This window comes from Tachysurus fulvidraco, chromosome 6 (genome assembly GCF_022655615.1).
Source record: "Tachysurus fulvidraco isolate hzauxx_2018 chromosome 6, HZAU_PFXX_2.0, whole genome shotgun sequence".
NCBI lineage: Eukaryota > Metazoa > Chordata > Actinopteri > Siluriformes > Bagridae > Tachysurus > Tachysurus fulvidraco.
Window position 1 is genome coordinate 25,324,893 of NC_062523.1, and position 27,665 is coordinate 25,352,557.

General features: G+C 40.0%; 1 protein-coding gene across 3 annotated transcripts; it reads left to right on the top strand.

The window, feature by feature from the left end:
* Window positions 1-1,751: 1,751 nt before the first annotated feature.
* Window positions 1,752-14,925, top strand: LOC113641007 (E3 ubiquitin-protein ligase TRIM39-like). Of its 3 annotated transcripts, none has more exons than XM_047815077.1 (8): window positions 1,752-1,835; window positions 2,909-2,955; window positions 3,071-3,523; window positions 3,818-3,913; window positions 4,003-4,233; window positions 4,362-4,384; window positions 4,465-4,583; window positions 11,021-14,925. In XM_047815077.1, the coding sequence occupies exons 3-8, from the start codon at window positions 3,125-3,127 to the stop codon at window positions 11,563-11,565; spliced, it is 1,413 nt and encodes a 470-aa protein (XP_047671033.1). In that variant the 5' UTR covers window positions 1,752-1,835; window positions 2,909-2,955; window positions 3,071-3,124; the 3' UTR covers window positions 11,566-14,925. The 3 variants fall into 3 exon arrangements, with proteins under 3 accessions (XP_047671033.1, XP_047671032.1, XP_047671034.1); XM_047815076.1 differs by lacking the exon at window positions 1,752-1,835 and adding an exon at window positions 2,513-2,598; XM_047815078.1 differs by lacking the exon at window positions 1,752-1,835 and adding an exon at window positions 2,718-2,825.
* Window positions 14,926-27,665: the final 12,740 nt, after the last annotated feature.

Consider the following 27,665-nt stretch of genomic DNA (forward strand, 5'->3'; position numbering starts at 1 on the left):
CTCAGCATGTCTGGCAGAAATTTCATCATGGAAAAAACTCAAAACTGAACTGCTGTTCATACCAGGTGATTCATCCCCAGATCATGATCTTGCTATATCCTTGCACAACGATCTGATCTCCCCTTCAGCCACAGCTCACAACCTTGGTGTAACCATGGACAATCAACTGTCCTTTTCCTCTCATGTTGCTAATGTGACTCGCTCATGTCGGTTTCTTCTCTTCATTAGAAGCATTCAGCCATTTTTGTCCACAGAGGCTGCTCAGGTACTTGTTCAGTCTCTTGTCATTTCTAAACTTGATTACTGCAACGCACTGCTGGCAGGTCTACCTATGAATGCAATCTGTCCTCTGCAAATGATCCAAAATGCAGCTGCCCGGCTTGTTTTCAACCTGCCAAAGTTCTCCATACCACCCCGCTGCTGCGATCCCTCCACTGGCTTCCGGTAGCTGCACGCATAAGATTCAAAACACTGATGTTGGCCTACAAAGTTAAAAATGGACCAGCTCCCTCTTACTTAAAAGCCCTCATCACTCCTCGCACTGCATCACGCACCCTCCGATCTACCAGCACTGCTCGACTGGTTCCAAGATCTCTCAGGGTAAGAGGCAAGTATAATCCAAGACTCTTCTCTGTTCTGGCACCAAGGTGGTGGAATGAACTTCCCCTAGAGGTCCGGACGGCTCAATCACTGTCTACAGTACTTTCATGCGGCGGTTGAAGACTTACTTATTCAGGAAACACTTCAACTAACACAACGTTTGACACTTTTTCATTTTAACTTTGAACAAATGTTTTAAACTCATGGTATCTTAAGTATGTAACCTAGTGAGCACTTATGTACGTCGCTCTGGATAAGTGTGTCTGCCAAATGCTGTAAATGTAAATATTCCAATTTGCAAAGATATTAATCCAGCCACTCTTTATGAAAGCATTAATCCATTATAAAATAAAAATTTTAAAATGTTAGTTGATAAAACACACTCATATAACCTCAGAATGTCCTACTCTATGATCAAAATAAATATCAGTCAGTTTTACTGTGGAATGTTATAATAATTTCTATTCAAATTCACCAAATCTGGCAATATAATTGCGCCTGTGGGCACATTTAAGCCATCATAAATCGAAAATGTTTAAACTCAGATCACTTTGTAATGATCGACTCTATGTTTACATTAAAGATCAGCCAATTTACTGTAAAATTTCCTAATAATTCCTCTTCAAAATCACCATATCTGGCCGTATGGTGCCTGGAGGCATTATTTTAATTTATTATAAAATCCAAATTTCAAGATAGTTGGTTACACTAGTTAGTTTGTTAGTTGGTTAAACAGTTCATACACTCGAACTTGACTGAACATCACATTTTTTACTTTATTGATACTGCTTTTAATCGTAATGCAATGACCGGTCATCGGGACATAAGCTGTCATGTACAATAAAAGAGCCTGCGGAGCGAAAGGAAATATAATTTAACACAAAAAGCCGCCTAGACGGTGGACTTGCGCTCAGGAAATGTTTTTTTTTTTTTTTGAGCGGCATGTGGACGAATTCTTTCTACGCACACACTATTTTATTTCTTGATAACAGACCGCTGCTAACTATAACACACCGTTGCCATGAAAAACAGAGCGTTGCCATGGACACATTGGCATGACCTGGAGATGAATCACCTGGGATGAACAGCAGTTCAGTTTTGCTAGGACTGAGCTTTAACTGATGAGCAGTCATCCATGATGAAATTTCTGCTAGACATGCTGAGATCCGGTCAGAAGCTGTGGCATCTGAGGGTGGGAAAGAGAAGATAAGTTGTGTATCATCAGTATAGCAGTGGTAAGAGAACCCATGTGATGACCAAGATGTACATAGATATACATTACATAGTTAACATACTCATCCACATTCCATTCTGTTGACTCCTCATTTTAAAGTTTTATTTTTATTGTATTTATTTTTATTGTATGTACATTTTAATTTTCCTTTGTAGTTCTGTACTACATTTTACTGTTTTTCCTTATACTTCTGCTTTACAAAAATAGGGAACAGTCATATAACACATTTCACTACATGTGTATGTTTATGTATGTGACAAATATAATTGGAATTTTAATTTGAATTAAAATTTTATAATGGATTACAGACTTTGTAACTTTGAAAGGAAATTACATTAAACTTCCACATAGCGTAGGTCATCAGAGTCAGAATCAGAATCAGGTTTATTGGCCAGGTGTGTTGACACACAAAGTTCCAGCTGTTTGTGACTCTCAGAAGTATATATATATATATATATATATATATATATATATATATATATATATATATATATATATATATCTTAATTATTAGTTAATAAAACATTTCAGATCATTCTCAAAAATACTATGAAATGTTTTGTACCTGTTCTGTCACGCATTAATTACAAAATCATCGTTTTACATTAATAAATTGTTCTGTGAAGTAGAAGCTCAGGGATACGCTTTACGTTTTCAGTGCTATTACCGCTAAGTATCTAAAAGCCGTGCCCTAAAAAGTTATATGCGGGTACTTTAACCGTGCTTTCAGAAAGAGTGGCTGCCTTGACCGCAGTGCTATCTGGGTAATGGTGAATTAATTTAATTTATTCTTCAATAAAAAACCAGAGCTAGCTAACTGCAGGAAGGAATTAGTGTTTGGAATTAGGAAGGAATTAGAATTAGTGAACTGGAAGAGTGACAGTTTGAACAACTAAATCTTTATTATAAATTCAGAAGACATAAATTCATGACTGGATCATTTTGGCCAGAAATTTAATTTCATTAATCGGTACTCAGTGATCAAACATAAGTGAGTGTTGTGTGCTGTTTCTGATGTGTAACTGATGACTTAAACAGATCATAACTTGTCTCTGTGAAACTCCTCTTATTAAGGAAGGTGACTGCAGTCCTTCATAAACAGCCTGCAGTCTTCTGCTCTGGTGAGTTTGGGTTTGTTTTTAGTTTCAGCTCTGAAAGGAAGCAACATTTCACTAAATCTACAAAGTCATCTGTTTAAATAATCCTGTAATCATTGTGTGTTTCATTTTATCAAAGTGAATGTGAAACTCTGAGCATTCGGACTGGAGAGAACAACAACAGTAAAATAAAATGGCTTCTAAGTTCTCAGAGAAGGATTTCTCCTGTCCTGTGTGCTATGAAATCTTCAAGGATCCTCTTGTTCTGCATTGCAGTCACAGTGTGTGTAAAGAGTGTTTGCAGCAGTTCTGGAAGACCAAAAGATCCAAAGAATGTCCTGTTTGTAGGACAAAGTCATCTCGAGATAAACCTCCCAGAAATTTGGTCTTAAAGAACCTGTGTGAGACATTCTTACTGGAAAGAAGTCTGAGATCTTCATCAGGGTCTGAAACAGTCTGCAGTCTGCACGGTGAGACACTCAAACTCTTCTGTCTGGACGATCAACAGCCAGTGTGTTTGGTGTGTCGGGATTCAAGAACACACACCAACCACAAATTCTGCCTCATTGATGAGAAAGTGACAGACTGTAAGGTAAAGAACAAGTTCATTGAATATAAAATTGCTGCCATTCCATCATATCCAAATTTTCACCATCTGAAGTGTCACCTGCATAAACAGGAGCAGATATATAATATATATAATTTTCTTCTGCTTCTGGTGCATTTCAAAAGCTATTCTAAGTGCTTGTAAATGATAATATACTGTAGCTATTACTGTCACATTATGTATAGTTCAATCCCCTTAATAATCAGTGATCTGAATTAACAATGTGTACAATAAGAGCTGAAACACAGAGACTCCATGCAGTGTGTTAATTTATTTCAGGAGGAGCTCAAAACTGCACTGAAGGCCCTACAGGAAAAACTAAAGATCTTTGCAGACTGTAAACTAATCTGGAGTCAGACTGCAGAACATATAAAGGTTACAATAAATAACATGGTTTTGATAGAATTCTGTTCTCCATCATTGTAAAATCAGTTATATTTCATTTAATTTCCTCTTCACTGCAGATTCAGACCCAACACACAGAGCGTCAGATTAAGGAGCAGTTTGAGAAACTTCACCAGTTTCTACGAGATGAAGAGGCAGTCAGGATCACAGCACTGAGAGAGGAAGAGGAGCAGAAGAGTCAGATGATGAAGGAGAAGAATGAGAAGCTGAGCAGAGACATATCATCTGTTTCAGACACAATCAGAGCCATAGAAGAGGGGATGAGAGCTGAAGACGTCCTGTTCTTACAAGTGAGTATCATTTAGTCAGTATTTATACTGTGAGAAATTAAAACTTCTTTCCAGCATCAGAAACATCACATTTCAGTGGTGTAAAAATGTAAATCATATCCACTGATAAGTGCTTTGTTGTTTTCCAGAACTACAAGGCCACAGTGAAAAGGTGAGTGATGTGGTTCCTGGCTCTCTGGCTCTCTCTCACAGTGTTGCCACAGCAACACTGACTCCTGAATGTTTTTGCAGAGCCCAGTGCACACTGCAGCATCCAGAGGAGCTTTCAGGAGCACTGATCCATGTGGCAAATCATCTGGCCAACCTGAAGTTCAGTGTCTGGGAGAAGATGCAGAACATTGTCCAATACAGTAAGAGTCTGTCTGTCTGTCTGTCTGTCTGTCTGTCTGTCTTTCTTTCTTTCTTTCTTTCTTTCTTTCTTTCTTTCTTTCTTTGTAAGCGTGTGCACATATTTTAAACATAAATAATTTTTTTCTGTTCTTTTTGCCAACCATTTTTCTGAGTTTGTTTAGTAAAACAAAACTGATCATAATAATAATAATAAAAACAATAATAATATCTATATCTATCTAGAAGCCAACATTCTGATTTCCGTTATAAGCTTATTATTAATGGTGCTTGCAAAGCATTGTTAATGGTGCTTGCTAAAGCAACATTCTTATTCTCTTGCATACTTATTATTAATGGTGCTTGCAAAGCATCATTATTGTTATTCTACATACTTATTATTATTTTTATTATTATTATTATTATTATTATTATTATCAATGTACTTGCTAAAGAACATTCTTATTCTCTTGCATACTTATTATTAATATTAATATGCTTGCAAAGCTCATTCTTATTCTCTTGCATACTTATTATTATTATTATTATTATTATTATTATTATTATTATTATTATTAATGTGCTTGCAAAGCACATTCTTATTCTCTTGCATACTTATTATTATTAATGTGCTTGCAAAGCACATTCTTATTCTCTTGCATACTTATTATTATTATTATTATTATTATTATTATTATTATTAATGTGCTTGCTAAAGCACATTCTTATTCTCTTGCATACTTCTTCTTCTTCTTCTTCTTCTTCCGGACACTTTTTCGGCGCGTAACTTGTCCCGCAGCTTTTGTCCTAGACCCATAAATAAGGTGTCAAATCGACCGGCTCATTGAGGAGAGGTGTGCTATCTATTTTGTAAGCGATCAGAATTCCAGAATTCCCAGTATGGAAGCTCAAAGGGGTGTTTTTCCCCATAGACTTGAATGGGGAATTCTTAAAATCTCTCTGTAGATGTGCTAACATCCAAAAGAGGGCAGCAGACACCAGTGAATCTGTCAGATCACACAACGTTGGAAGAAAAAGATCAAGGAGGAAGTACAGTTTTCGGTCAGAAATGCGTTTTGGATTAAAGCGTTTTGGATTAAAAGGCTTACATATTCCAGTTCCTTAGACTCTTGGGGATTTTTTACAAGCATTTGTTTTGGAAAATATTACCCCAGAGAAGAAAGGTAAGTGCCGCCAATTTCCGGTGACTATCAACTTGGATTAAATTAGTATGATGGCTATAAATCATATTATGCTTTGTGTGTGGGCTTAATAAAATCCTGAGAGTCTAAGCTTTCAAACACTATAACATTTAACCGTTTATTTAATGCTTAAACCTAGTACTGGGGTGCCTTGGACAGCACGGCGGTCACATATGTTGTTGTTGCTGCCATTTGTATAATGTTTTGTTGTTTTCAACTATCAGTGTAGTTTTTATATTTTTTTATTCCAGTTTAAACTAATGTCCTTTTAAGAACAGCAATGGCTCTTTTAAGAGCCACCCATTAATTAAAGCCACCCATCTTTGTCTCCTCACATTACATAATTATTTTTTAAACATATGACACGTATATCACAAAGAATGATAAGAATGACTTTAATATAATAAAGCTTGGGTATTGGTAGACGCACCATTCTTCACATTAATGAATTAATAGCGAATAGCGAATCCGTTTAGCATACAGACATTCGGGGTTCAAATCCACCCTCGGACAATTTTTTTCTAGAACTTTATAATAAAGGTTCATTAGTTGACATTAGTTACCACATTAATTAACATGAACTAATAATTAACTGCACTTCTACAGCATTTATTCATTTTGTTCATGTTAATTTCAACATTTACTAATACATTATTAACACCGTGTTAACATTAGTTAATATGCTGTGAACTAACATGAACAAAGAATAAACTTAATTTTAACAAAGATTACTAAATACAATAATTTATTGCTCATGGTTAGTAAATGTTAGTTAATACATTACGTTTGAACTAATGATCCTTATTGTAACGTGATTATATTTTTTCCCAGTAAAATCACTGATTGATGCTTTAGTTCAAGATCTTCATGGCGCTTGTTTCAGGAAAAGATAAATGGATTTTCAGGTGTGCTCTTTTGTTGCAGGTGAGAAATTAGTCTGCGAATATAACCATAGTAACTGTGCAGCCATACCCTAGCAACCATGTAGTGCACCTTACGAACCATATTGCAATATAAAGAAGCCATATCTCAGTTACACAACATAAAACACTCAGCACGATGAGGGGAACTGACGTCACATGTAGCCCCGCCCCCATAATTAGCGAAATAAAAAATGTAGCACAACATGGACATGTCATATATCAAAACACTCAGCACGATGAGGGGAACTGACGTCACGTGTAGCCCCGCCCCCATAATAAGCGAAATCAAAAATGTAGCACAACATGGACATGTGACATATCAAAAAACTCAGCGCACGATGAGTGGGAATTGCCACGTGCAAGCACATTCACATTTTCTTTAGGTAATGTACCGTTCTATTTAATGTGCTTGCAAAGCAGATTCTTATTCTCTTGCATACTTATTCTTCTTCTCCTTCTTCTTCTTCCGGACACTTTTTCCGCGCGTAACTTGTCCTGCAGCTTTTGTCCTAGACCCATAAATGAGGTGTAAAATCGACCGGCTCTTTGAGGAGAGGTGTGCTATGTATTTTATAAGTGATCCGACCAACGATGTTTGCACAGCGGACGAAAAAGCGGCCAAAAATGTCCCATAGAAATGAATGGGAAATTCCTAAAATTCAAGCGAAATCAAAAAAATGTAGCACAATATGGACATGTCACATATCAAAACACTCAGCAAGATGAGGGGAACTGACGTCACCATGTAGCCCCACCCCCAAAAATAACGAAATCAAAAATTTAGCACAACATGGACATGTGACATATCAAAACACTCATCACGATGAGGGGAACTTGACACGTGCAAGCACATTCACATTTTCTTTAGGAAATGTACTGTTCTAGTTAATGTGCTTGCAAAGCACATTCTTATTCTCTTGCATACTTATTCTTCTTCTCCTTCTTCTTCTTCCGGACATTTTTTCTGCACATAACTTGTCCCGCAGCTTTTGTCCTAGACCCATGGATGAGGTGTCAAATCGACCGGCTCATTGAGGAGAGGTGTGCTTTGGTTTTTATAAGTGATCCGAACAACGGTGTTCGCACAGCAGATGAAAAAGTGGCCAAAAAATTCCCATAGAAATGAATGGGAAATTCCTAAAATTCATGCTAAATCAAAAAAATTTAGCACAACATGGACATGTCATATATCAAAACACTCAGCAAGATGAGGGGAACCGACGTCTCGTGTAGCCCTGCCCCCAAAATTAGTGAAATCAAAAATTTAGCACAACATGGACATGTGACATATCAAAACACTCAGCATGATGAGGGGAACTTGCCACGTGCAAGCACGTTCACATTTTCTTTAGGAAATGTACCGTTCTAGTTATTATTATACTTCTTCCAGACACTTTTTCAGTGCGTAACTTGTCCCGCAGCTTTTGTCCTAGACCCATGAATGAGATGTCAAATCGACTGGCTCATTGAGAACAGGTGTGCTATGACTTTTATAAGCGATCGGAATTCCAGAATTCCCGGTATGGAAGCTCAAATGTTTTTTTTTCCCCCCCCCATAGACTTGAATGGGGAATTCTTCAAATTCTTTTGTTCTCTCTGTAGATGTAAAGCACACTCTCAATACATGTAACTATCAACTCCGCACTATCAATCCAATGATTCCACAAGTATTGGCCCCCAGTCAATAGACTTTTGTCCAAAAGTATTGGCACCCCCACCGGGTAGTCATGTGACATCATGTGTAGCCCCGCCACCAAAAACTATTCTATGCAGTATAATAATAAGTAAATTCCATAATGACTGCAGGTTTGACAATAAAATATCAAAATACTTAGTAGTCACTTTTGTCCAAAAGTATTGGCACCCCACCGGGTATTCACATGACATCATGTGTAGCCCTGCCCCCAAAACACTGAATACCCAGTGGGGTGCCAATACCTTTAGGCAAAAGTGACTACTAAGTGTTTTGACATTTCATGTCAAAACTGCGCAGTCAGCAAATTTCTTTTGGTCCAGATTTGGGCCAGATAAACAGCTGAGCTGTTTAATGGCGGAAAAAAGTCATTTTATAAATGTCCTCCTAGAGGACTGGATGTATTCTGCTTTAAAAAAAAGACATGCATGACTTTCAGTGCATGAGACAGATTCCAAGGGACCGTCTGCAAAGTGCAAATCCCGAAAAGCGAATACTAAAAAACAGTCATCATACTACAACACTTACTTGGGGGAAATGTGTTTTACTTTTGGGGGAAATATTTTCATATAAAAAAAACCATAAAAATTATACAAAAAGACATTTCTCCCAAGTTTACTGTTTTTAGTATTTGCTTTTCGGGTTTTGCACTTTGCAGACGGTCCCTTGGTTCGCACATAGAGACATGTATTTTGTCCACCGCGGAGGATAGCTGATTTTTAGGAAAATTGGGTTGTAGCTGCCTCTCTACATTACTACGATAGAAAAGAGGTGTTATTTGTGTAGTAACAGCGTTTAGCTCAGGAGTTATTGACTTGGGAAACTCCAATCTGTGAATATGTGGCCAACTTTACTTAAGTACTGTTGATTTATAGCCAAAAACATCGGAATTTAAAAACGCCAAACCAGCGGAGCCCTAGCGAACATTAAACTGTATTGTTAAACTGAGTAAAATATTAGGCTAATTTGACCCCTTCCTCAATTAAACTAATAACTAAACACTTAATAACAGGCAATATTGACACATAATGCTGCATATTTCAATTATATGACTGTAAAGTGCTAATCACTTACCTGAACGTAGCTTACACAGTCGTGAGGAAAGCAGAAATGCCGCCCACTGCCTGAGTCTCAGTCATATTCACGCCGTAGTCTCACTCCACCAATAGGAGGGAAGCTGCATAGCAACCTGAGGTGTGGGACGGAGGATGTCTGCCGCACTTGATTTCAGGATTCCTGTGTTTTTCCACATATAAGCCAAAGGTTTACCACAAGTCCGTGTTTCTCACTGTGTGCCATAGCTCAACCACATATGGTTCTCATGTGTTCGTTGTTATCTGGGCCATATACCTCAAAATGAGTTGTGAACCAAGAGAGCATTTCCTGCCAATTTTAAAGTTATGGCAAAACAAATATGGCCACAATTTGGCCCATATCTGTATAGCCACGCCACATCTAGGCCATATGTGCCAGATAATTCCCGCATGTGGCCCAAACGTAACTGCTATCTGGGTGCAGTCATTATGGAACTTTACTTATTATACTGCATAGAACAGTGTTTTGGGGGCGTGGCTACACGTGACGAAACACTCAGCCCAATGAGGGGAAGTGCCTCACGTGTGTTTTGGTGACGTCACGTGACGTCACGTGTAGCTCCGCCCCCAAATCAACTAAATCGTAAATTTTGCACAACATTGACATGTCGTATATCAAACACTCAGCCCAATGAGGGGAACTGCTTCACGCGTGTTTTGGTCACGTCAGGTGACGTCACGTGTAGCCCCGCCCCCAAAACAAGCTAAATCAAAAATTTGCACAACATGGACATGAGACATATCAAAACACTCAGCACAATGAGGGGAACTGCCCCACGGGTATTCTGTTCACGTCGTGTGGGGCAGTTCATGTGGGGTCACGTCATGTGGGGCAGTCACGTGATGTCATGTGAAAATCAAAAATTTGCACAACATGGACATGTAACATCAAAACACTCAGCACAATGAGGGGAATTGCCTCACGGGTATTCAGATCAAGTCACATGCTGATGTCCGCTCGCCTCCAAAAGTATTGGCACCCTAGCGGTCTAGTAGCTTTCACAATCTTTCTGTCCACTCAACTCCAAAAAGCACCAGCCTTTGCAAATACTTGCATCGTCAAAGCCACCATCAAAGTTTGTCGCGACAAGCTTTTCAAATGTAGTTGTTATTATTATTATTATTATTATTATTATTATTATTATTAATTTTATGATGATTATATTCATTTTGTAGTCATGTAACATACAGTAAGGGATCTCATTCTGAAACGCATCTATTAGGTGTCAGACTGATGAGTGTTTGAAGTGTAAACAGAGAAACTGAGTGAAAACAGAGTTGTAGCGGCTTACAGACATTTTAGAGATATTATAGAATTTGGATTTATTTTAACGATTGGTTACATTTCTAAATAAGCAAATTATTGCAGTTATTATTGCTCTGAAAATTGCATTTCTTTTTGTTTATTAATGAATTTTGTAATGTTAGCTAGTTCTACATTAATGTAATGTTATCTTAGCCTGTGTGTGTGTGTGTGTGTGTGTGTGTGTGTGTGTGTGTGTGTGTGTGTGTGTGTGTGTGTGTGTGTGTGTGTGTGTGTGTTTTCAGCACCTGTAACTCTGGACCCCAACACTGTTCATCCTAATCTCATTGTATCTGATGATTTGACCAGTGTGAGATTCAGTGATGAAGAACAGAAACTTCCTGATAATCCAGAGAGATTTGATAACTGGAAATGTATCATGGGCTCTGAGGGCTTTAACTCAGGGACACACTGCTGGGATGTTGATGTTGGAGACTGTACATGCTGGTTAGTGGGTGTAATGAAAGAATCTGCTCAGAGGAAGGGGGAGATAACCTCCAGAAGTGGAATCTGGGTTGTGCGGTATTATGAAGGTACATATATTGCAGGTTCTACAGCACAGACATTCACTCTCCTCTCAGTAGAACAGAAACTCCAGAGGATCAGAGTGAAACTGGATTGGGACAGAGGAAAGCTGTCATTCTACAACCCTCTCACTAACACACACATGCACACTTTTACACACACATTTACTGACAAATTACTGCCATTAATTTTTTGTTTTGGTAATGAAACTCCTCTAAAGATTGTCCCACTTCAGTGCTCCATAAGAGTGAATCAGATCTGTTAGAGCTCATATTCTTTTATTTCCATTTATGAATGAAATATTGCAGATTAAAAGATTCAGATTCTTGCGAAAGTGTGTTAAAAGTTGAAAGCACTCATAAGTCCATAACGTTTTTTTTCCTTCTTTTTTTTTTAAAGCCATTAATCTAGCTACCTGATAAGTAGCTTTTTAAAAGCAAAGAACATCTTTATAAATTTGACCCAGTTAGTATTAGTAATAACGTTGTACTTGATTTTAACTCAGATGGACATACTAATAAAGTTTTGTGTGAATATTTTCTAGAAGAATCTGTTAGTGTGTTGGTTGCGTTTGTTGTTGTTGTTGTTGTTGTTGTTTTTAAAAAACTTTATTGCAAACAAAACAAGAACAACTAAATGCAAAACAACTTACTCAGGGAGGATAAAGGTAACTACGAATAACAACAGGTAAACAAACACACATACATGCTCACAAACACCCCCCCCACACACACACACATAAACTACAACAAAAACTAAAAATGTATATAAATACTATAAAATTCTCACAGCCTTTGATTAAAAAAACAATAACTCAATAGAATATATTCTTTCAAAATATTTACCAATGTCATTTTCAAATACAACAAAGAGGGGTATACTATTATTACATTTATTTTTATAATAAGAAACTTAGCAATTATAATAAGTTTATTAACTTTATTATAAAATATTAATAATTTTCCATCTTGTAGTTGTTATGGGTTACTGGGATAGTTCCCTGCTAGACCACCAGAGGGAGTGCTGGCAGGAGTTTATTCTCGAGACTACCACAGAGATCTGGGTTCAAGCCCCAAGTCAGGGGGCATCTCCTTTTACTGTTGCTCCTGAATGTGCCCAAAACAAAACGGAAGCTTAGAGGGGTCCGTGCCTTTACTGTAGTAGCTCTTAAAATGTGGAATGATTTGCCACTACCCATTAGACAGGCCTCTTCTTTGTCTTCTTTTAAGTTGCTTCTTTAAACCCACCATTTCTCCTTGGCCTGATTTTGACATTTTGTTTCTTAATTTGTTTTCTTGTTTTTATGTCTTGTATGAGTTGGGTATTTTATGATTATATATTCTTCTGTACAGCACTTTGGTCAACTTTGGTTGTTTTTAAAGTGCTTTATAAATAAAGTTTGATTGATTGATTGATTACAGTAGTCAAAGAAACCAAAACATTGTATTTGAAAGAAAAGCAAAACTCAGGAAAGAACCTTTGGATCAAAAGAAGCATATCTGAATAAAATGTATTTTAAAAGTCCAAAACAAATGCACAATTGTTTCTGGAGCAGAGTTACAGAAACAGCAGGTGGTATTAATGTCCTTTTTAAATCTCAGGGAAATAAAGGATTTGACAGGAGAATAGAGAAAAGAGAGAGAACAGTAGAAGAACAGGTTTAAGTCATACAGAAGAGAAAATGTTGATAGGTTGATAGGCCATCGATGAACATGAGCGAGACTTTAAGTCACGAAAACCACTTTTGATTGCGCCCGAAGTCACAGTAAATCAGGCTGTTGTTGCCGAAAAGCCCGTCAGCTCGCAGGTAGCAACAGGATACGAAAGTGTAGGTGTATCCTCTGCAGCGTGCACTGCAAGCCCACACCCTAAAACGGGCGAAGCTGCAGAATCCGGCGCCTTAGAGCGTGTGTTGAAGATGTTAGAAAAGGTGTTAGAGCGCACAACCCCTTCGGTTTCAGAACCAAAGCCTCGTACGTCACCGTGGTATCGAGCATCCCCGTGTGCAGTGTGCGGGGACCGATCTCATTCAACCCGTTCACACTGCATGAGAGAAAGAAGATGCCTTGATTGTCTAGAGGTTGGACATCAACGTAAGCAGTGTCGCAGGTCTGTTGGCGAGGGTGTGGGCCTGAACGGTGAAAGTCAGGGAAACTAGACCACTCACACGGGGGAGAGGGCAGTGTGAGTGTTGAGAGTCAGCCTCTCACCAGTGAAGATGATCTGATGGTCATCTATAGCAACCATTGTCGGGTTGAGTCAGGTGGTAGTGTCGTTTTGTTCCAAAATATTGCGAAGTTAGAAAAAGCTGATAGTTTGTTTTACACCGATGTGTTGGTGAATGATACGGTTGCTTGCCGAGGCTTGTTAGACACTGGTTCTATGGCATGTACAATTAATGAAGAAACTGAGAGCAGGCTACTGGATGCATGCGGTATTCTTGAGCCTGTACAACCCCATACCGATGTTTTACTCGTAGGGTGTGGTGGTGTTCGGGTCAAGCCCAAGTGTATCCATCGGCTAAAGATGTGCGTGTATGGGTATTCAGTCTTGGTGCCCACCTTAGTTGTACCAGGCCAAAAAGACCAGTTGACAGTTGATTGTTGGTACTAATGTCATCAAGTATGTTCTAAGTCAACTCAGGCAGTCTGAAAGTTATTGGCGTGTTCTGTACCAGCCAAACTCAACAGGAGAACCAGAGATCCAGAGGTTTTTGTGTATGCTGTCGGGGCATGACAGATGGGAAGGTGGTAACATCCCAAACGTTGTCGGTACCGCAAAGCTCACTCAAGCCGTCACGCTTCTACCTCAGCAGGAGCACCTTGTGTGGGGTCGACTCCCGACCAGTTCCATAATCTCTGTGGGTAGTGCCGTACTAGTTGAACCACCCAGGGCACAAACTCATAAAAAAGGTGTTCTCATCAGGCGTGTTATAGCCACATTGCCTGGAGACAGATGGGTGCCGATCAAGTTGATTAACCCATCCGATAAACCGGTCACTTTGAGACGCAACACTAAAATAGCAGATGTATCTTCTGTCCTAGCAGTCGAAGACCTGGACGTGCAGCCCAATCGTGACGAGGGGAGCACTGTGAACACGCAAGACCAAATTGTCTCCTCTAGCGCGGACGCTGGGGTTAGCTCTCAAACTGGTATTCGCGATGCACTGCAGGAGCTTGGTCTTAGTGATCTTGACATAGAGTCCTGCGAGGTGACTCCGTATTGGAAAGACCAGCTTTTGCAGTTGATTCAGAAGCATCAAGATGTGTTTTCTAAACATAAGCTAGACTGCGGTAAGGCCAAAGAGTTTGTCCACAGGATTCATCTGTCTGATGATCGACCGTTTCGACTTCCATATCGACGCGTTCCTCCGGCTCAGTATCAGACACTGAGAAAAGTGCTCTCAGAGATGGAAGAGCAAGAGATTCACTAAAGTCTTGTAGTGAATGGGCGTCTCCGCTGGAAGAAAAGTGGTGATCTTCGTGTTTGTGTTGATTACCGCTGGCTTAATGCCCGGACCATCAAGGATGCTCATCCCTTACCTCACCAAGCAGACTGCTTGGCAGCCTTGGGCGGAAATACAATCTTTAGCGCGATGGATCTCACCTCAGGTTTTTATAATATTGCAATGGCAGAAGAGGACAAAAAGCTTACTGCCTTTACAACGCCAATGGGGCTTTTTGAGTTTAATCGCTTACCACAGGGGTTGTGCAATAGTCCTGCCAGTTTTATGCGCCTAATGACAAACATCTTTGGTGATCAAAATTTCCTGACGTTGCTTTGTTATCCGGATGATCTTCTCGTGTATGCCCCAAATGAGAGCGAGGCAATTAAGAGGCTTGCGTTGGTGTTCAGTAGGCTCAGAGAGCATGGGTTAAAGTTAGCGCCCAAAAAGTGTCATTTTCTTAGGAGAAGCGTGCGGTTTCTGGGGCATGTCATTGACAGTTCAGGGGTAGCGACAGACCCAGATAAGGTTAGCGCGATTGGAGCAGTGACTGAGGCTGACTTAATGATGGAGGATGGGGCAACCCCATCCCAGAGAAAGATTAAATCGTTCCTTGGCATGGCACTCTATTATCAGAGGTTCATCCAAAATTGCTCTACCATTGCAAAACCTCTGTTTGCTTTGACAGCTGCGCCGAGGGGTAAGAAGCCTCCGAGGAAGGGTGCCGCTGTGTTCAGGAAGTTGAGTCCTGGTGACTGGAGGGAGGAGCACAGTAGGGCCTTCCAGCAGTTGAAAGATGCTCTAATCAATTCTGTGGTACTTACACATCCTGATTTTAATCGGCCATTCATTCTGTCCACTGACGCGTCCATGGACGGTTTGGGTGCTGTGTTATCACAGGTTGCAGAGGGTGAGACTAGAGCTCGTCCGATTGCTTTTGCAAGCAAAGCCCTTACGCGCGCTCAGGCCAGGTATCCTGCTCACCGCCTGGAGTTTCTGGCTTTGAAGTGGTCCGTCTGCGACAAATTCAGCCATTGGCTGAAAGGCCATGAGTTTGTTGTTTGGACGGACAATAATCACTTAACTTACATCCTTACGAAGCCCAAACTCGACGCCTGTGAGCAGAGATGGGTTTCCAAGTTAGCACCCTATCGTTTTAGCATCAAGTATATACCTGGCAGTAAGAACGTGGTAGCTGATGCTTTAAGTCGCCAACCCTTTGTCTCTAACCGGGTCAGTCAGAGGTTGTTGAATGAGCCTTACAGTGCATTGCTTAAGGAAGCAGAGCAGTTTGAGAAAGACACAGTGCAGGACGCATTCAGGCTTAGTGCTGGTGCCCAGAGCGCTGAGCCTCTTCCTTGTGTAACAGCAAATCATTGCCCGCTTTCCTGTGTTGAGGTGTCTGCGTTGTTGGCGGGTCACAGTGACTGGGAAGCAGGAATCGAGTCGAGAGCAACCTCTTGGATTACCCAAGACACCTAGCATTTGTCACCACTGGGGCAGTGCCCGTTACCCGTCTTGTCACTAGACGAGCTTCGAGACAGACAACAAAATGATCTTTGTCTATCCAGGGTCTTGTTTTATCTTAACAGGGGCAAGAGAGCCTCACGTCAAGAGCGTGCTGGTGAGACCTATAAAGTACTCAGGGTTTTGAAACAGTGGGACAAACTGAAATTGCTTGATGGTGTACTGTATCGCGTAAGCAAAGATAACCTGACAGGAAAGAAGCGGTTACAGTACATTGTTCCATCTTCTTTAATTACGCAGGTGATGACAGGCGTTCATGATGAAGCGGGACACCAGGGCCAAGGTAGAACTATGCACCTGGCTAGGCAAAGATTCTTTTGGATTGGGCTTGAGCAAGACGTGCGTAGGTACGTTAAGTGTTGTAAGCGTTGCGTCGTAAGTAAAACACTCAAGCCCGAAGGCAGGGCCCCGCTAGAAAGCATAAAAACATCAAGTCCAATGGAGCTAGTATGCATTGATTTTTGGACAGCAGAAAATTCAAAAGGCCGCAATGTGGACGTGCTGGTTGTGACTGACCATTTTTCTCGGATGGCTCAAGCTTTCCCGTGTCGGGATCAGTCTGTGAGGCAGGTAGCGCGGAAATTGTGGGATCATTATTTTTGCGTGTACGGTTTTCCTGACAGGATCCACTCGGACCAGGGGGCCAACTTTGAGAGCCAGCTGATCCGAGAGTTGCTGCAGGTTGCCGGTGTAAAAAAATCGCAAACAACTGCTTATCATCCCATGGGGAACGGAAGTGTCGAACGGTTTAACAGAACCTTGGGCAACATGATTAGAGCACTCCCGCCAAGGTCTAAAGAAAAGTGGTCACAAATGCTTCAGACCCTTACCTTTACGTATAACTGTACCGCGCACGAATCGACTGGCTACACTCCTTTTTACTTAATGTTTGGCAGGATCCCAAAGCTACCCGTGGATGTGATGTTCAGCAACATTGGGAGAGACTGTGACGTTGTCGATTACGACAAATATGTAAAGAGGTTAAGAGATGACCTTAAAGAGGCACTTACGGTCGCTCAGAGGAACATTGATGCCAGTCAACAACGTCAGACTGAGTTGTACAATCAAAAGGTGAAGGGTTGTAACATTGAGTTGGGTGACCAAGTTCTGCTGGCTAACAAAGGTGAGCGTGGGAAGAGAAAATTAGCTGACAGGTGGGAGTCCACGCCTTATAGGGTAGTCGCAGTTAACCCGCAGTGCCACGTTTACCGCATACGTAACACCAACATGGGTCAGGAGAAAACGGTTCATCGAAATTTGTTGTTACAAGCGAATTTCTTGCCACTTGAGCTAAAAGAACCTGAGTTATCTGAGTACAGTGGTGGATCTGCCCTTAGCAGCAGAATTGCGTCTATGGATAATGTTGGTCCTGCATCTGAGTTGTGTTCTTTGTCTGATCGGGTTGCTAGTTGGGTGGAAAGGACTGCAGCTTCTGATGATCTTCATGGATTGTCCAGTAGTGCCGATAGCGCTGTGTCTCTGGACGCAGTTCCAGAGTCATTAAAACAGGAACAATCTGGGTCACAAGATGATCAGCCCAAAGAAAGCAGCAATGCAGTCAGCCCAGATGAAAGTTGTGATTCTGTCAGTTTGCTTTCTGAGACAGTTCATGGGAATCGTTACATTTTACCGTCTGAAGTTGTTGAACGACCTCCTGGCCAAAGAGGAATTAGAGTTCAGACCAGAGCGGGTAGAATGGTGAAACCAGTCAACAGGTTGATAGAGAACATGTCTCAATCTATTAAGTCCCTGAACCAGGTTGGTGTGGTTGTAAGATCCTTATTGAAATAAGAATGTGTGGGTTTACAGCTTTTATTTTTTTTCTATCATTTTGAGTTTTAGACTTAGATGTCAGTGAGTTATTGTACATCAATACACCATCGTTCCAGATTAAAGATGAAGTTCATCTAAGATGAATGGTGTTTAGGGCACCTTTTGCGGGTGATAACATTAGGCCTGATCAACCTGCTGTATTCACCCTTCCCTGCAAGCGGGAAGACATATTTTGTTGCACTATGTTCTGGGCGATCCCTGTAATAGCCAATTTTGTGAAGTTCAGGGGGGAAGATGTAACTGGTGTAGAAAGGAAATTTGTTAATTTAACCTGACCTGTCTTTTTTTTCTCTGTTTCTTTAAAAAAAAAAGAATGGTTTAGTGAACTCCACAAAATGTTGTATATAATTATTGTTCATAGATTATAATATTAAAGTAGCGGAACCTCTCCTTGGGAATTTGTTTGGGATGGGATGTTATTGGTGAGACACTTTGGTGGGGCTCCCTCGTGTGTGCCATGCGGTTGCCTCAGTCCGTTTCCGGATGAGGCCGATGACGCATGTCCTTCTCGCTTCTCCCTTCAATATACAAATATCGTGGTAATATTTCTTCTCTAAAATGCTTTGCCGCTAGGAGAATGTGATTTAATACCATAATGATTGATTGCATTAGTTATGTTAAGGATGTTTTGGGTAATGTGTTTTTTTTCTTTTTATTATTTAACGAAATATACCACGTTGCTAACTGTTTAGCATTGTGTGTACTAGTGTGTACTGGTGAAGGAGAAGCTGACACCCCGTGTCTCATCTTTTATTTCTTTTCTTACAGGTATGTTTAACAATAAGTTCTGGTTCAGTAGAAAAGATGTTTAGCTCATTGATCATTAATACTAGATGTGCATTGAACAGAGTGTGTTATAGAAGTGTTGGACTAAATGTATGTTGTCTGTGAGGCACGTGAAACAGACTGCACATGGTACGGTATCGAATACATACATATATATATAATGTGTATTCTGTTTTATTCCATTCTGATATGTAATGTTTGGAAATATGGGTTGCACATTTATTATTATTATCATTATTATTATAAATACAGTATTATTATTATTTGTTTAATTTTGTGACATATAAATGCTTGAATTGATGTCCGTTAATATAACATAGATATTAATGTGCTGTATTAGAGAATGTCAGATTTAAATACTATAAGTTGTATACTTTATTTACATTTATAGCATCTATCTCTGTTATTGTATAATGGTCAGTCCGTTTCCGGATGAGGCCGATGACGCATGTCCTTCTCGCTTCTCCCTTCAATATACAAATATTGTGTGTGTACTGGTGAAGGAGAAGCTGACGCCCCGTGTCTCATCTTTTATTTCTTTTCTTACAGTAAAAAAAGAGCTGAGTTTCATTGATTGGTGGTGTGGTCTTTGTATGTGTGTGAGAGTGACCGGTCCAGACACGTTACATAGGCAAGTATACAAGAAGATCCAATACATACCCATGAACAGATGCGTTGTGTAGAGTTGTGTTAAAGAAAACCTCAGAAAAGAGAATAGGTCTAAAAAGCACATAAACCCAACTTATAATCTCTATCGCCTGATGACGTAGGCCCAAGTACTTTGGAAACAGGGCCCCTCACTTGGAAGATATTGGGAATTTAGGTGGCCTAATGCATAGGCAAATATTGACCCACTATACGGGCAAAAACGTTCCATTTTGGAGATAATGGTAATTTCCTAAGCAGGGGGAAAATGTGTATCGTGAGCGATATTATTACTTCGTGAGTTTGTTGATCATTTCTTCTTTGAATTTTAATTTGGAATTATTGTTTAAACTTATAATCAGATGTCGGAAATTTTTGGAGAGCCCCCTCCAAGTGGACATATGCCAGGGGTGAATTACAGCCAAATTAATAGTCAATAATAGGTGTAGTGTCTTGTACCAGTCATTTTAGATTTCATGTCCCAGGCACCCTAAATTTCAACATCTACTCCTCAATTAACCGATGAGCAACCCAGTTTTACACCCACACCTGGCTCCCGAATGTCTGGAGTCTCCACAAAGACCAGATAACCCCATGCGGCTCATTGGGGCCTGCAAAGAGAACTCTCTCACACACACACACACACACACACACAACACAATGAGACATTCCGTTTACTAATAAAACCCAAGATAAGGTTCTCTAAGGTTCTCATTCTTATAACCCTTTTTGTAATGTGTTTCTTCTTTTAAGGCTTGCCTGACTTAAAATTATTTGCTCCTTAATTTCCTGACAAGGGTGTATTTTATTCATGTGTCAGAAAACATCATTGTATTTTAAAATCCCGCTGCCTTCATTCCGTCATTACCCTTCATGTTTAGTATCCAAATGACCACAAAATTATCGGTTACTCATTTTTCAAGCACTGGTGTATTTTATTTGAGCACGAAAGGCGCCATACCATCTTAATACACCCTGGATCAAACTTTAAAGTCATCTCAAAGTTTGATAGCTAAACCACGCCCACAGACACCTGAAACAAAGGGAGTTTTTCCCTTCAAAATCCTGACCGAAGTATTGGTCATCTTCCCAAAGATGGGTGGAGTTCGCGACCTTTAAATTGTCAGAAACACCACTAATCCGTGGTCAGACTTCAGGAACAGCTTCAAGACGACTCCATCTTCCTTCAAAGAAGTTCCAGCAAGTTTCACTTCCAAGAACGACAACTGCTCTGACCTTCAGGAGAACTTGGAAGAACGTCTGACCCCACCCTAACTGACTTTTCAGAGATTTCTCTGTTGCATCCGGACTCTTGTTCAGTAAGCCAATGCAAGTAACCGTTTCCTCTACCAACCAATTTAGATGCGTAATTTTAAGTAGGAATCTTTCATTGAATCTTAAGGTGAATTTAAGTTTCTGTGACGATTTCCCAGTTAGGGTGTGATTTAATTTTGAAGTCTAAGCTTGCCATTCCTTTCCTTCCTTTCTCTAGTTTCTTCTTTCCAGTCTCTTCCTCCCTTTCCCCAATTTTAATTTCTTTTGTTTTATTTTATTTTCATTTCCGTTTTCCCTATTTCTTTTGTTTGTTTGTGTAGTTAGTTTTATGTTGTGTTTGTCTCATTCATTAAATGTCATAATTTTGAGCCACAGGTGATTTGTCTCTGAGTATCGCTCACAAATTAAGGTACCTGCAATATCTGGTCTGAACTACATGCTCTATTAAGTTAATTTAATTTAAATTACGGTATACAGTAAAAGAAGAGCGAATCTTTCTTGGCCGGGAAGATACCGCCTTCATAGAATTAATAAAGGTTACACGGCCTGTTCGCCGGACGAACAGACCAAATAAGCGTAACGTTAATTCCAGTACCGTGAATTTCAACTTAGGTTAAAATATTTGGAAGTCACTATAACACGTTTTAGTTGCTTATAAATATTTACTTTGCTTCACGAGCCAAAATCGCTACATAGGTAATAGTCAATAATAGTCTTTCACACTTAATACTAAAATAATTATACTTAATACTAATTAATAATACTTACTTATTAATGGTTAATACTGATTAATTAATCACACTTAAACTGTGTACGTACTGTAATACTATTTGAATTGAATAATAAGAAAACTTTCCAGACCTGGATGAGAATGAGCAAAACTATTGGTGCTGATCAGCCACTGCTTCCATTGAGCTCAAGGAGGAAAAAACTTCTAAGTTGAAAGTATCAAAGAAAAACCCAAACAGCGCATCCCCATGCCACCCAAAAGAGTTCAAACACAAAAAAGCAAGCAAGCAGGAGCAAGAGCGCCCCCTCCAAAGGAATCTCCTCAATATATACCCTGGCACCTCTAGGTGCGTCTATACCTTCTTACGTCAATCCACCTGACCTGTCTGGGTTTTTTCCTGACTCTACAGAATCACCCCGTGACCCCCTCTCATTTCCCCGAAAACAAGTCTGCCTTTTACCGAAAATCAAGTCTGGCCTTTTGTTTTTTCCTGTTGCAGTACTTCTGCCTTATTATTTAAAAACATGCTGCATTGTCAAAACTGTTGTTAAAATGTGCTCCAGAGAACTTCTTGTACTCTTCCCTGTCACGTATCACACAGAAGACATGTCTCGTGGACCAATCTCCCAATCTCACTTTATCCAATTACAATGAGTGAGTGAGTTTTTCTTTTTCTATGTTTTGTCTGTATATGATTTCCACTGATCATACGCCTATATACGTATATACATACATACACATGAATACGACAACCGTGACACACAAAAACCTATGTATGAGATATCCACCTATATTAATATCTACATTAATCACATCTCTACATATAAAATGATCAACGATGCTACTCTATCAAATACAATCACCTATGGTATAGGAGTTCTGATTTAGGATATGATTATGACATATAACGTTTTATGATCATATGTTAGGATATGGGTTTTTTTGATTACAATAACATCTGGTTCAGAATCAACTAATTATATTTCAGTGCTATTCGACTTATGATTACGTTTTTTATCTGATTAGTAGAAGTACTGCACTATTATTTAAGCTAAGCTTTTGTATTTTATAATATTGTTTTGCATATATGGGGAGATCTGTTTATGCTGACTCCTTAAGTTTTCTGGACTTGTGATCTCAGTCTGTCTTGTTTGTTCAGACTGGGCCTGCACATGCATTTTATTTTAAGCCTTAGTTCCTCTGTTCTCTCCTAAAGGACAGGTTCCCTTTTTTCTTGTTTTTCTCAAATTCTCAGAGTTCTGAGTTTTATTACTTCAATAAACCACCTTATTTCTGTTAACATTTGTCTCAAGGCATCTAACACACACACACACACACATTATATATATATATATATATATATATATATATATTATAATCATATATTATATTATAACATCAATTGTATTATAACATCAATTGTAATAGTTCATATAATAAGAGCACACAGGCAATTTTTCCCTACATTGTTTTGGCGAGCCAGCCAGGAGAGTCCACGGGGCCCCGAACCCCGGACGTGAGAAGGAGTAGCGCCGCCGTCCAGACCAGACAACTTTGGGCTTCATAGGAAAAGGTAAGCAGAATGCCTGTTAGTTCAAAGTTTCTGCTATAGTTTTGTGTGGACTGTACGGCCAGAGCGGCCCCATTTTTGGGACGGATCAGTTCCGTGTCTCTCCTAAAAAGAACCTAGTTAGAAGTTTTAATGTTATAAAACCCAAAGATTTATTAAAAGGTTTGATTGACTTATAAAGAATCCAAAAGAAGGTTAGCAAGAAACTTTTGACTAATTATAAAGACCCAAAAGACTTTACTAAAATTTGTGATTGATCCATAAAACCAAAAATTACTGCATATTTTCATGTGGATATAAAGACTGGATTTGGAAGAGACTGTGTAAAGTTTGCAAACATTGATTGGTGGAAAAGTATATATGAGATTGAGAGTGATAAGTGTATGTGCACACTGAGAGTATTGTTTAACCTGTGGCTACTGCTGTCTTTAAGGAAAGACAGGTCTGAACGGGCAGAGAAGGGTATAGAGAAGGAAAAAGCAAAGGTGAGCAGAAAGGAGTGTGTGAAAAGGCTCATTGCGAACTGTCAAGCAAGACAGTAATTTGTTTACTTCTCTGTATAAACAGCTGCCCCAGGGCTGCATGGTCGGAAGGATCTGAGACACCACTGTGAAAGGCACACTGTGAAATGAACACACTTTTGGGACGAACAAACGTTTAAAGTTAAGTGTGGGGTTGCAAGGTGGTATTCGCAAGAATTAATTATTGCTAAGTTGTGGTATCTGACTAAGTGGACTAACTTGTTGAATTTACAGGTTGAGTTTCCCGAGATTGAACACAAATGCTCAAAAAACTCTGGGAACCCACACTCCTAAGCCCAATATTACGGAGACTGGTGGAAGATCCCAGTACTACTAAGGCCACCATCCCTTTGTTTGATTTCCTAAAGGATCCAGATAGTGAAGACGACTAGCCTGCGATAGATTTAAATCAAGCTCCACTCATCCAAAACAACTACTGCTCTAGTCACTGTAGAGTTAAGAAGTGTGAATTGGGAGAGAGGATTGGCAGTATCTGCATTGGTAGATAAGATAAACACATTATCAGGCGGAAGTGGTGATAGCTAAACACAAAACAGAGGAGAAATACATTAAAAAATGTATGATGAAATGGCATGACAGGACACAGGGAGTGTTGCAATGGCCTAAGGAAGGGACATTCAGGCTAGGAAGGTGTGAAGAAGTGAAAGAAATGTTGCGACATTGGAAAGTAGAGAAAGAAGATGATAAGACAAGAGGAAAGAGGATAAAGACCCTGCTGAAAAATCCAGCATAAGCCAGCATGAATTCCATGCTGGTCCAGGCTGGTTTTTACTGGTTCAAGCTGGTATAGTGCTGGCATAATGCTGCTCAGTGCTGGTATAGATGGGTGGCCAGCAACCTTTAAAGCAACTATGTTTACGAAGGTAAATGTAGTCCTGCACTTTCCAAAAATAAATCTTGCAATGTTTTCGAACAGTGTTTATCGAAATTAGTATAAGTGCACGTGTTCCAGATCATCATGTTTTTGCCACCATAATTTGGATTTTGTTTTGGGGTAAATAAAAAGCTTCCGCTTCTACACAACGAATCTGCTGATCACTGGGAATCAGAATGTTTGCATACTAGAGCTGCGCGATTTAGGGAAAATGTCAAATTGCGATTATTGAGGTCAATATTGTGATTGCGATGTAATAAACAAATGCTATAATGAGTCAACTTGCTTGGTTCTCAAGGAAAATGCACACACAGATTACTGATAATGCTGAAATTTGTATTTCTAAACTCAAACTTGCAACAACAACAAACAAATGCAAAACATTTTCAAATTAAAATATAAAATAACGCATTAATGCTGATTAATGAAAAGCCTAAAATCCAAACTGTAGGTGTACAGTGTATATATAAGTAAATTTCCAACTTAAATGCAAGTTATACATGGTATTGCACACCATTATTGGTGATATTTGGAGCAATATTACATGTAATTGTTAAACTTGATTCCCTTACATATACATTTGCTTTTAAGCCTAATTATTAATTTTGATTATGATGTGATTGTGACAAGGGCATGGAAGAAGTTTCAGGTGTGGGGTGCTGAGTTTTTTCTGTCACCACTTTTGAATAAGAAACAATATCAAGGCTATAAAACTTGTCAAAACTCCGCAAATCACGAAAGTATCAGTGAGAAGTTGAGAACACCTGAATACCCTTTCCTGGGAAACATTCCAAGCTCATCTCGTATATCATATATAACACAGGAAAAAGAAGAGAGAAGCTAAAAGATGCAACTGAGGCACTAATGACAACTATACAAAACTCAGCTGGGAGAGCTCACCAAGGACAGAAGAGAAAAAGAAAAGATAGGAAAGGTACAAGCTTCACTGCAAGCCCCAACGATTGAAGCAGCAGTAATGCTACCTGCTACATCAAATATAACCCAGATGACACCGACCCACGGACCCAAATTAAAGACACAAACATATGTGCAACAGCCTATACTGCCTCCAGCACAAATACCCCCAAGTGCGCAACAACAAATGCTATCGCAAACAGCTATGCCCCCAATACATGTCCACCTAGGCACTCAACAGAGGGCACCACAAAACCGCCCTATGAGGGGACCAGGCCAGAGACAAGGACAAGGACGATGGCAAGGATGGCCCCAAGGCCCAGGGCCAAGACAGTTCGGGAACCCCCAGGCTGGTGGAAACAACCCTCGAGCGCAGGCACTTGAATGTTTGGGGTGTGGTGGAAAAGGACACACTAGAAGAAACTGTCAGATCAATCGATGGGAAGGCCAACCAGGACAGCCAGAACACAGAGATCAGCAAGGGACACCATCAGGTCCCAACCAATGGTCAGGACAAGCAGGACCCTGGACAGGGCCTGCAGCGAATTGGAGTTGAAGATGCTCAGAGAAGCTGGAGGGGGAGAACATGCAGTACGTCACCACACTGCATCCAATGCAGGAACCAACAACTATGGTGTCTACGATAGTGGCACCACTCTTATACTCACCCCAATCCCCAGTGAACTTGCTGGGAAGAGATCTATTGTGCAGACTGGCAGCAAAAATACACTGCAGCCCAACAGGAGTCTGGGTAACTTTCCCAGATGAAACTTTGGCAGGTCAACACTTACTAACAGAAACAAACAAGAAGAGGACACAGGATACAGTGTATTGGCTGCAATACATCACCCCTAACATCTGGACTAAACCAAACCTACATGAAATGGAAAATGTGGATACATTTTCTGCAAGGACTGCAAGGAACCAAAGTGCCCCTTGCATTGTACCCTATACTATGACTATGAAAGTGAGAATGGAAACCGACACATAATTCCTACATACACATCTTATCAGACAGCAAGTACACACAAATCTGACAAAAGGTAGTAGATAGCGTGGTAGCAACACACATGGATAGAGAGGTACATGCCATTGTCATCACATACACTAACACTCAGGACAGAGAATGGAGCCAATGAAGACGAATCGTTGCTAGGAAGCATGCCGGATATCTTGTGGACAAAAGATCAGAATGATGTAGGATTAGTTAAATCAGCATGTCAAGTTCAAATTCAGGTTAAACCAAATGTTAGGTTATCTTACCAAAGACAATACCCATTGTCAGTACAGGCAAGAGAGGGAATTAGATCCACAATTAAAGGTTTACTTGAAGCAGGTGTCCTGAATCCAACTAACAGCTCTTGCAACACCCCCATATTTCCCGTCAAGAAGCCCAACTCCGACAAATGGAGACTTGTGCATGACCTACGGGCGGTCAATAGAGTAGTACAAGCGGAGACACCCGTAGTGCCTGATCCTCTCCTGTCAAATATCCCAGAAGACTCAAAGTGGTACACAGTAATAGATTTATGTTCAGCCTTTTTTAGTGTGCCCTTACATCCAAATTCAAGTCATCTGTTTGCATTCATGTATGAAGGTAAACAGTATACGTACACAAGGCTCCCACAAGGGTATTGTGAAAGCCCGTCAATCTTCAACCGTGTGTTGGCAGAGGACTTGGCCTCAGTTGACATTTCTAGCACTTTAATTCAATTTGTTGATGATTTACTGATATGTATCCCAACCAGAGTGCAGTGCAGGAAGGACTCACTGGCAGTACTTAACATGCTCGCAGAAAATGGTCATAAAGTCAGCCAAGAGAAAGTTGAATACCTGGGTAGGATGTTACAAGGAACAGATAGGTCTCCCACCCCAGCTCACGTGGAAGCAGTACGCACTGCCCCAAAAGCCCAAACAATAAAACAAATGCTTTCTTTTCTAGGCATGGTGGGCTATAGTAGACAGTGGATCTGTGACTGTGAATTGATCAGAAAAATGACAAAGCACCCCTTATTTGGACCGCATAGGCCCTCGCCGCATTTGAGTTGCTAAAAGGTGATATGTGCTCTGCACCAGTTTTGGCTGGGACAGACTACAGCAAAACATTCCACTTATAGATCTCAGAAAAGCAAGGTTTTGAAACTGCGGTTTTAACGCAACAACATCGCATCCAATTGCCTCCTTCAGTACGTCACTTGATGTGACGTATGTTGAAAAGGGAAT

Excerpts from the sequence above, each read along its gene's own strand:
- LOC113641007 (XM_047815077.1), top strand. The coding sequence starts at position 3,125 with ATGGCTTCTAAGTTCTCAGAGAAGGATTTCTCCTGTCCTGTGTGCTAT. Across the intron at positions 3,914-4,002 it reads AGACTGCAGAACATATAAAG|ATTCAGACCCAACACACAGA; the intron begins GTTACAATAAAT and ends TCTTCACTGCAG. Across the intron at positions 4,385-4,464 it reads TACAAGGCCACAGTGAAAAG|AGCCCAGTGCACACTGCAGC; the intron begins GTGAGTGATGTG and ends ATGTTTTTGCAG.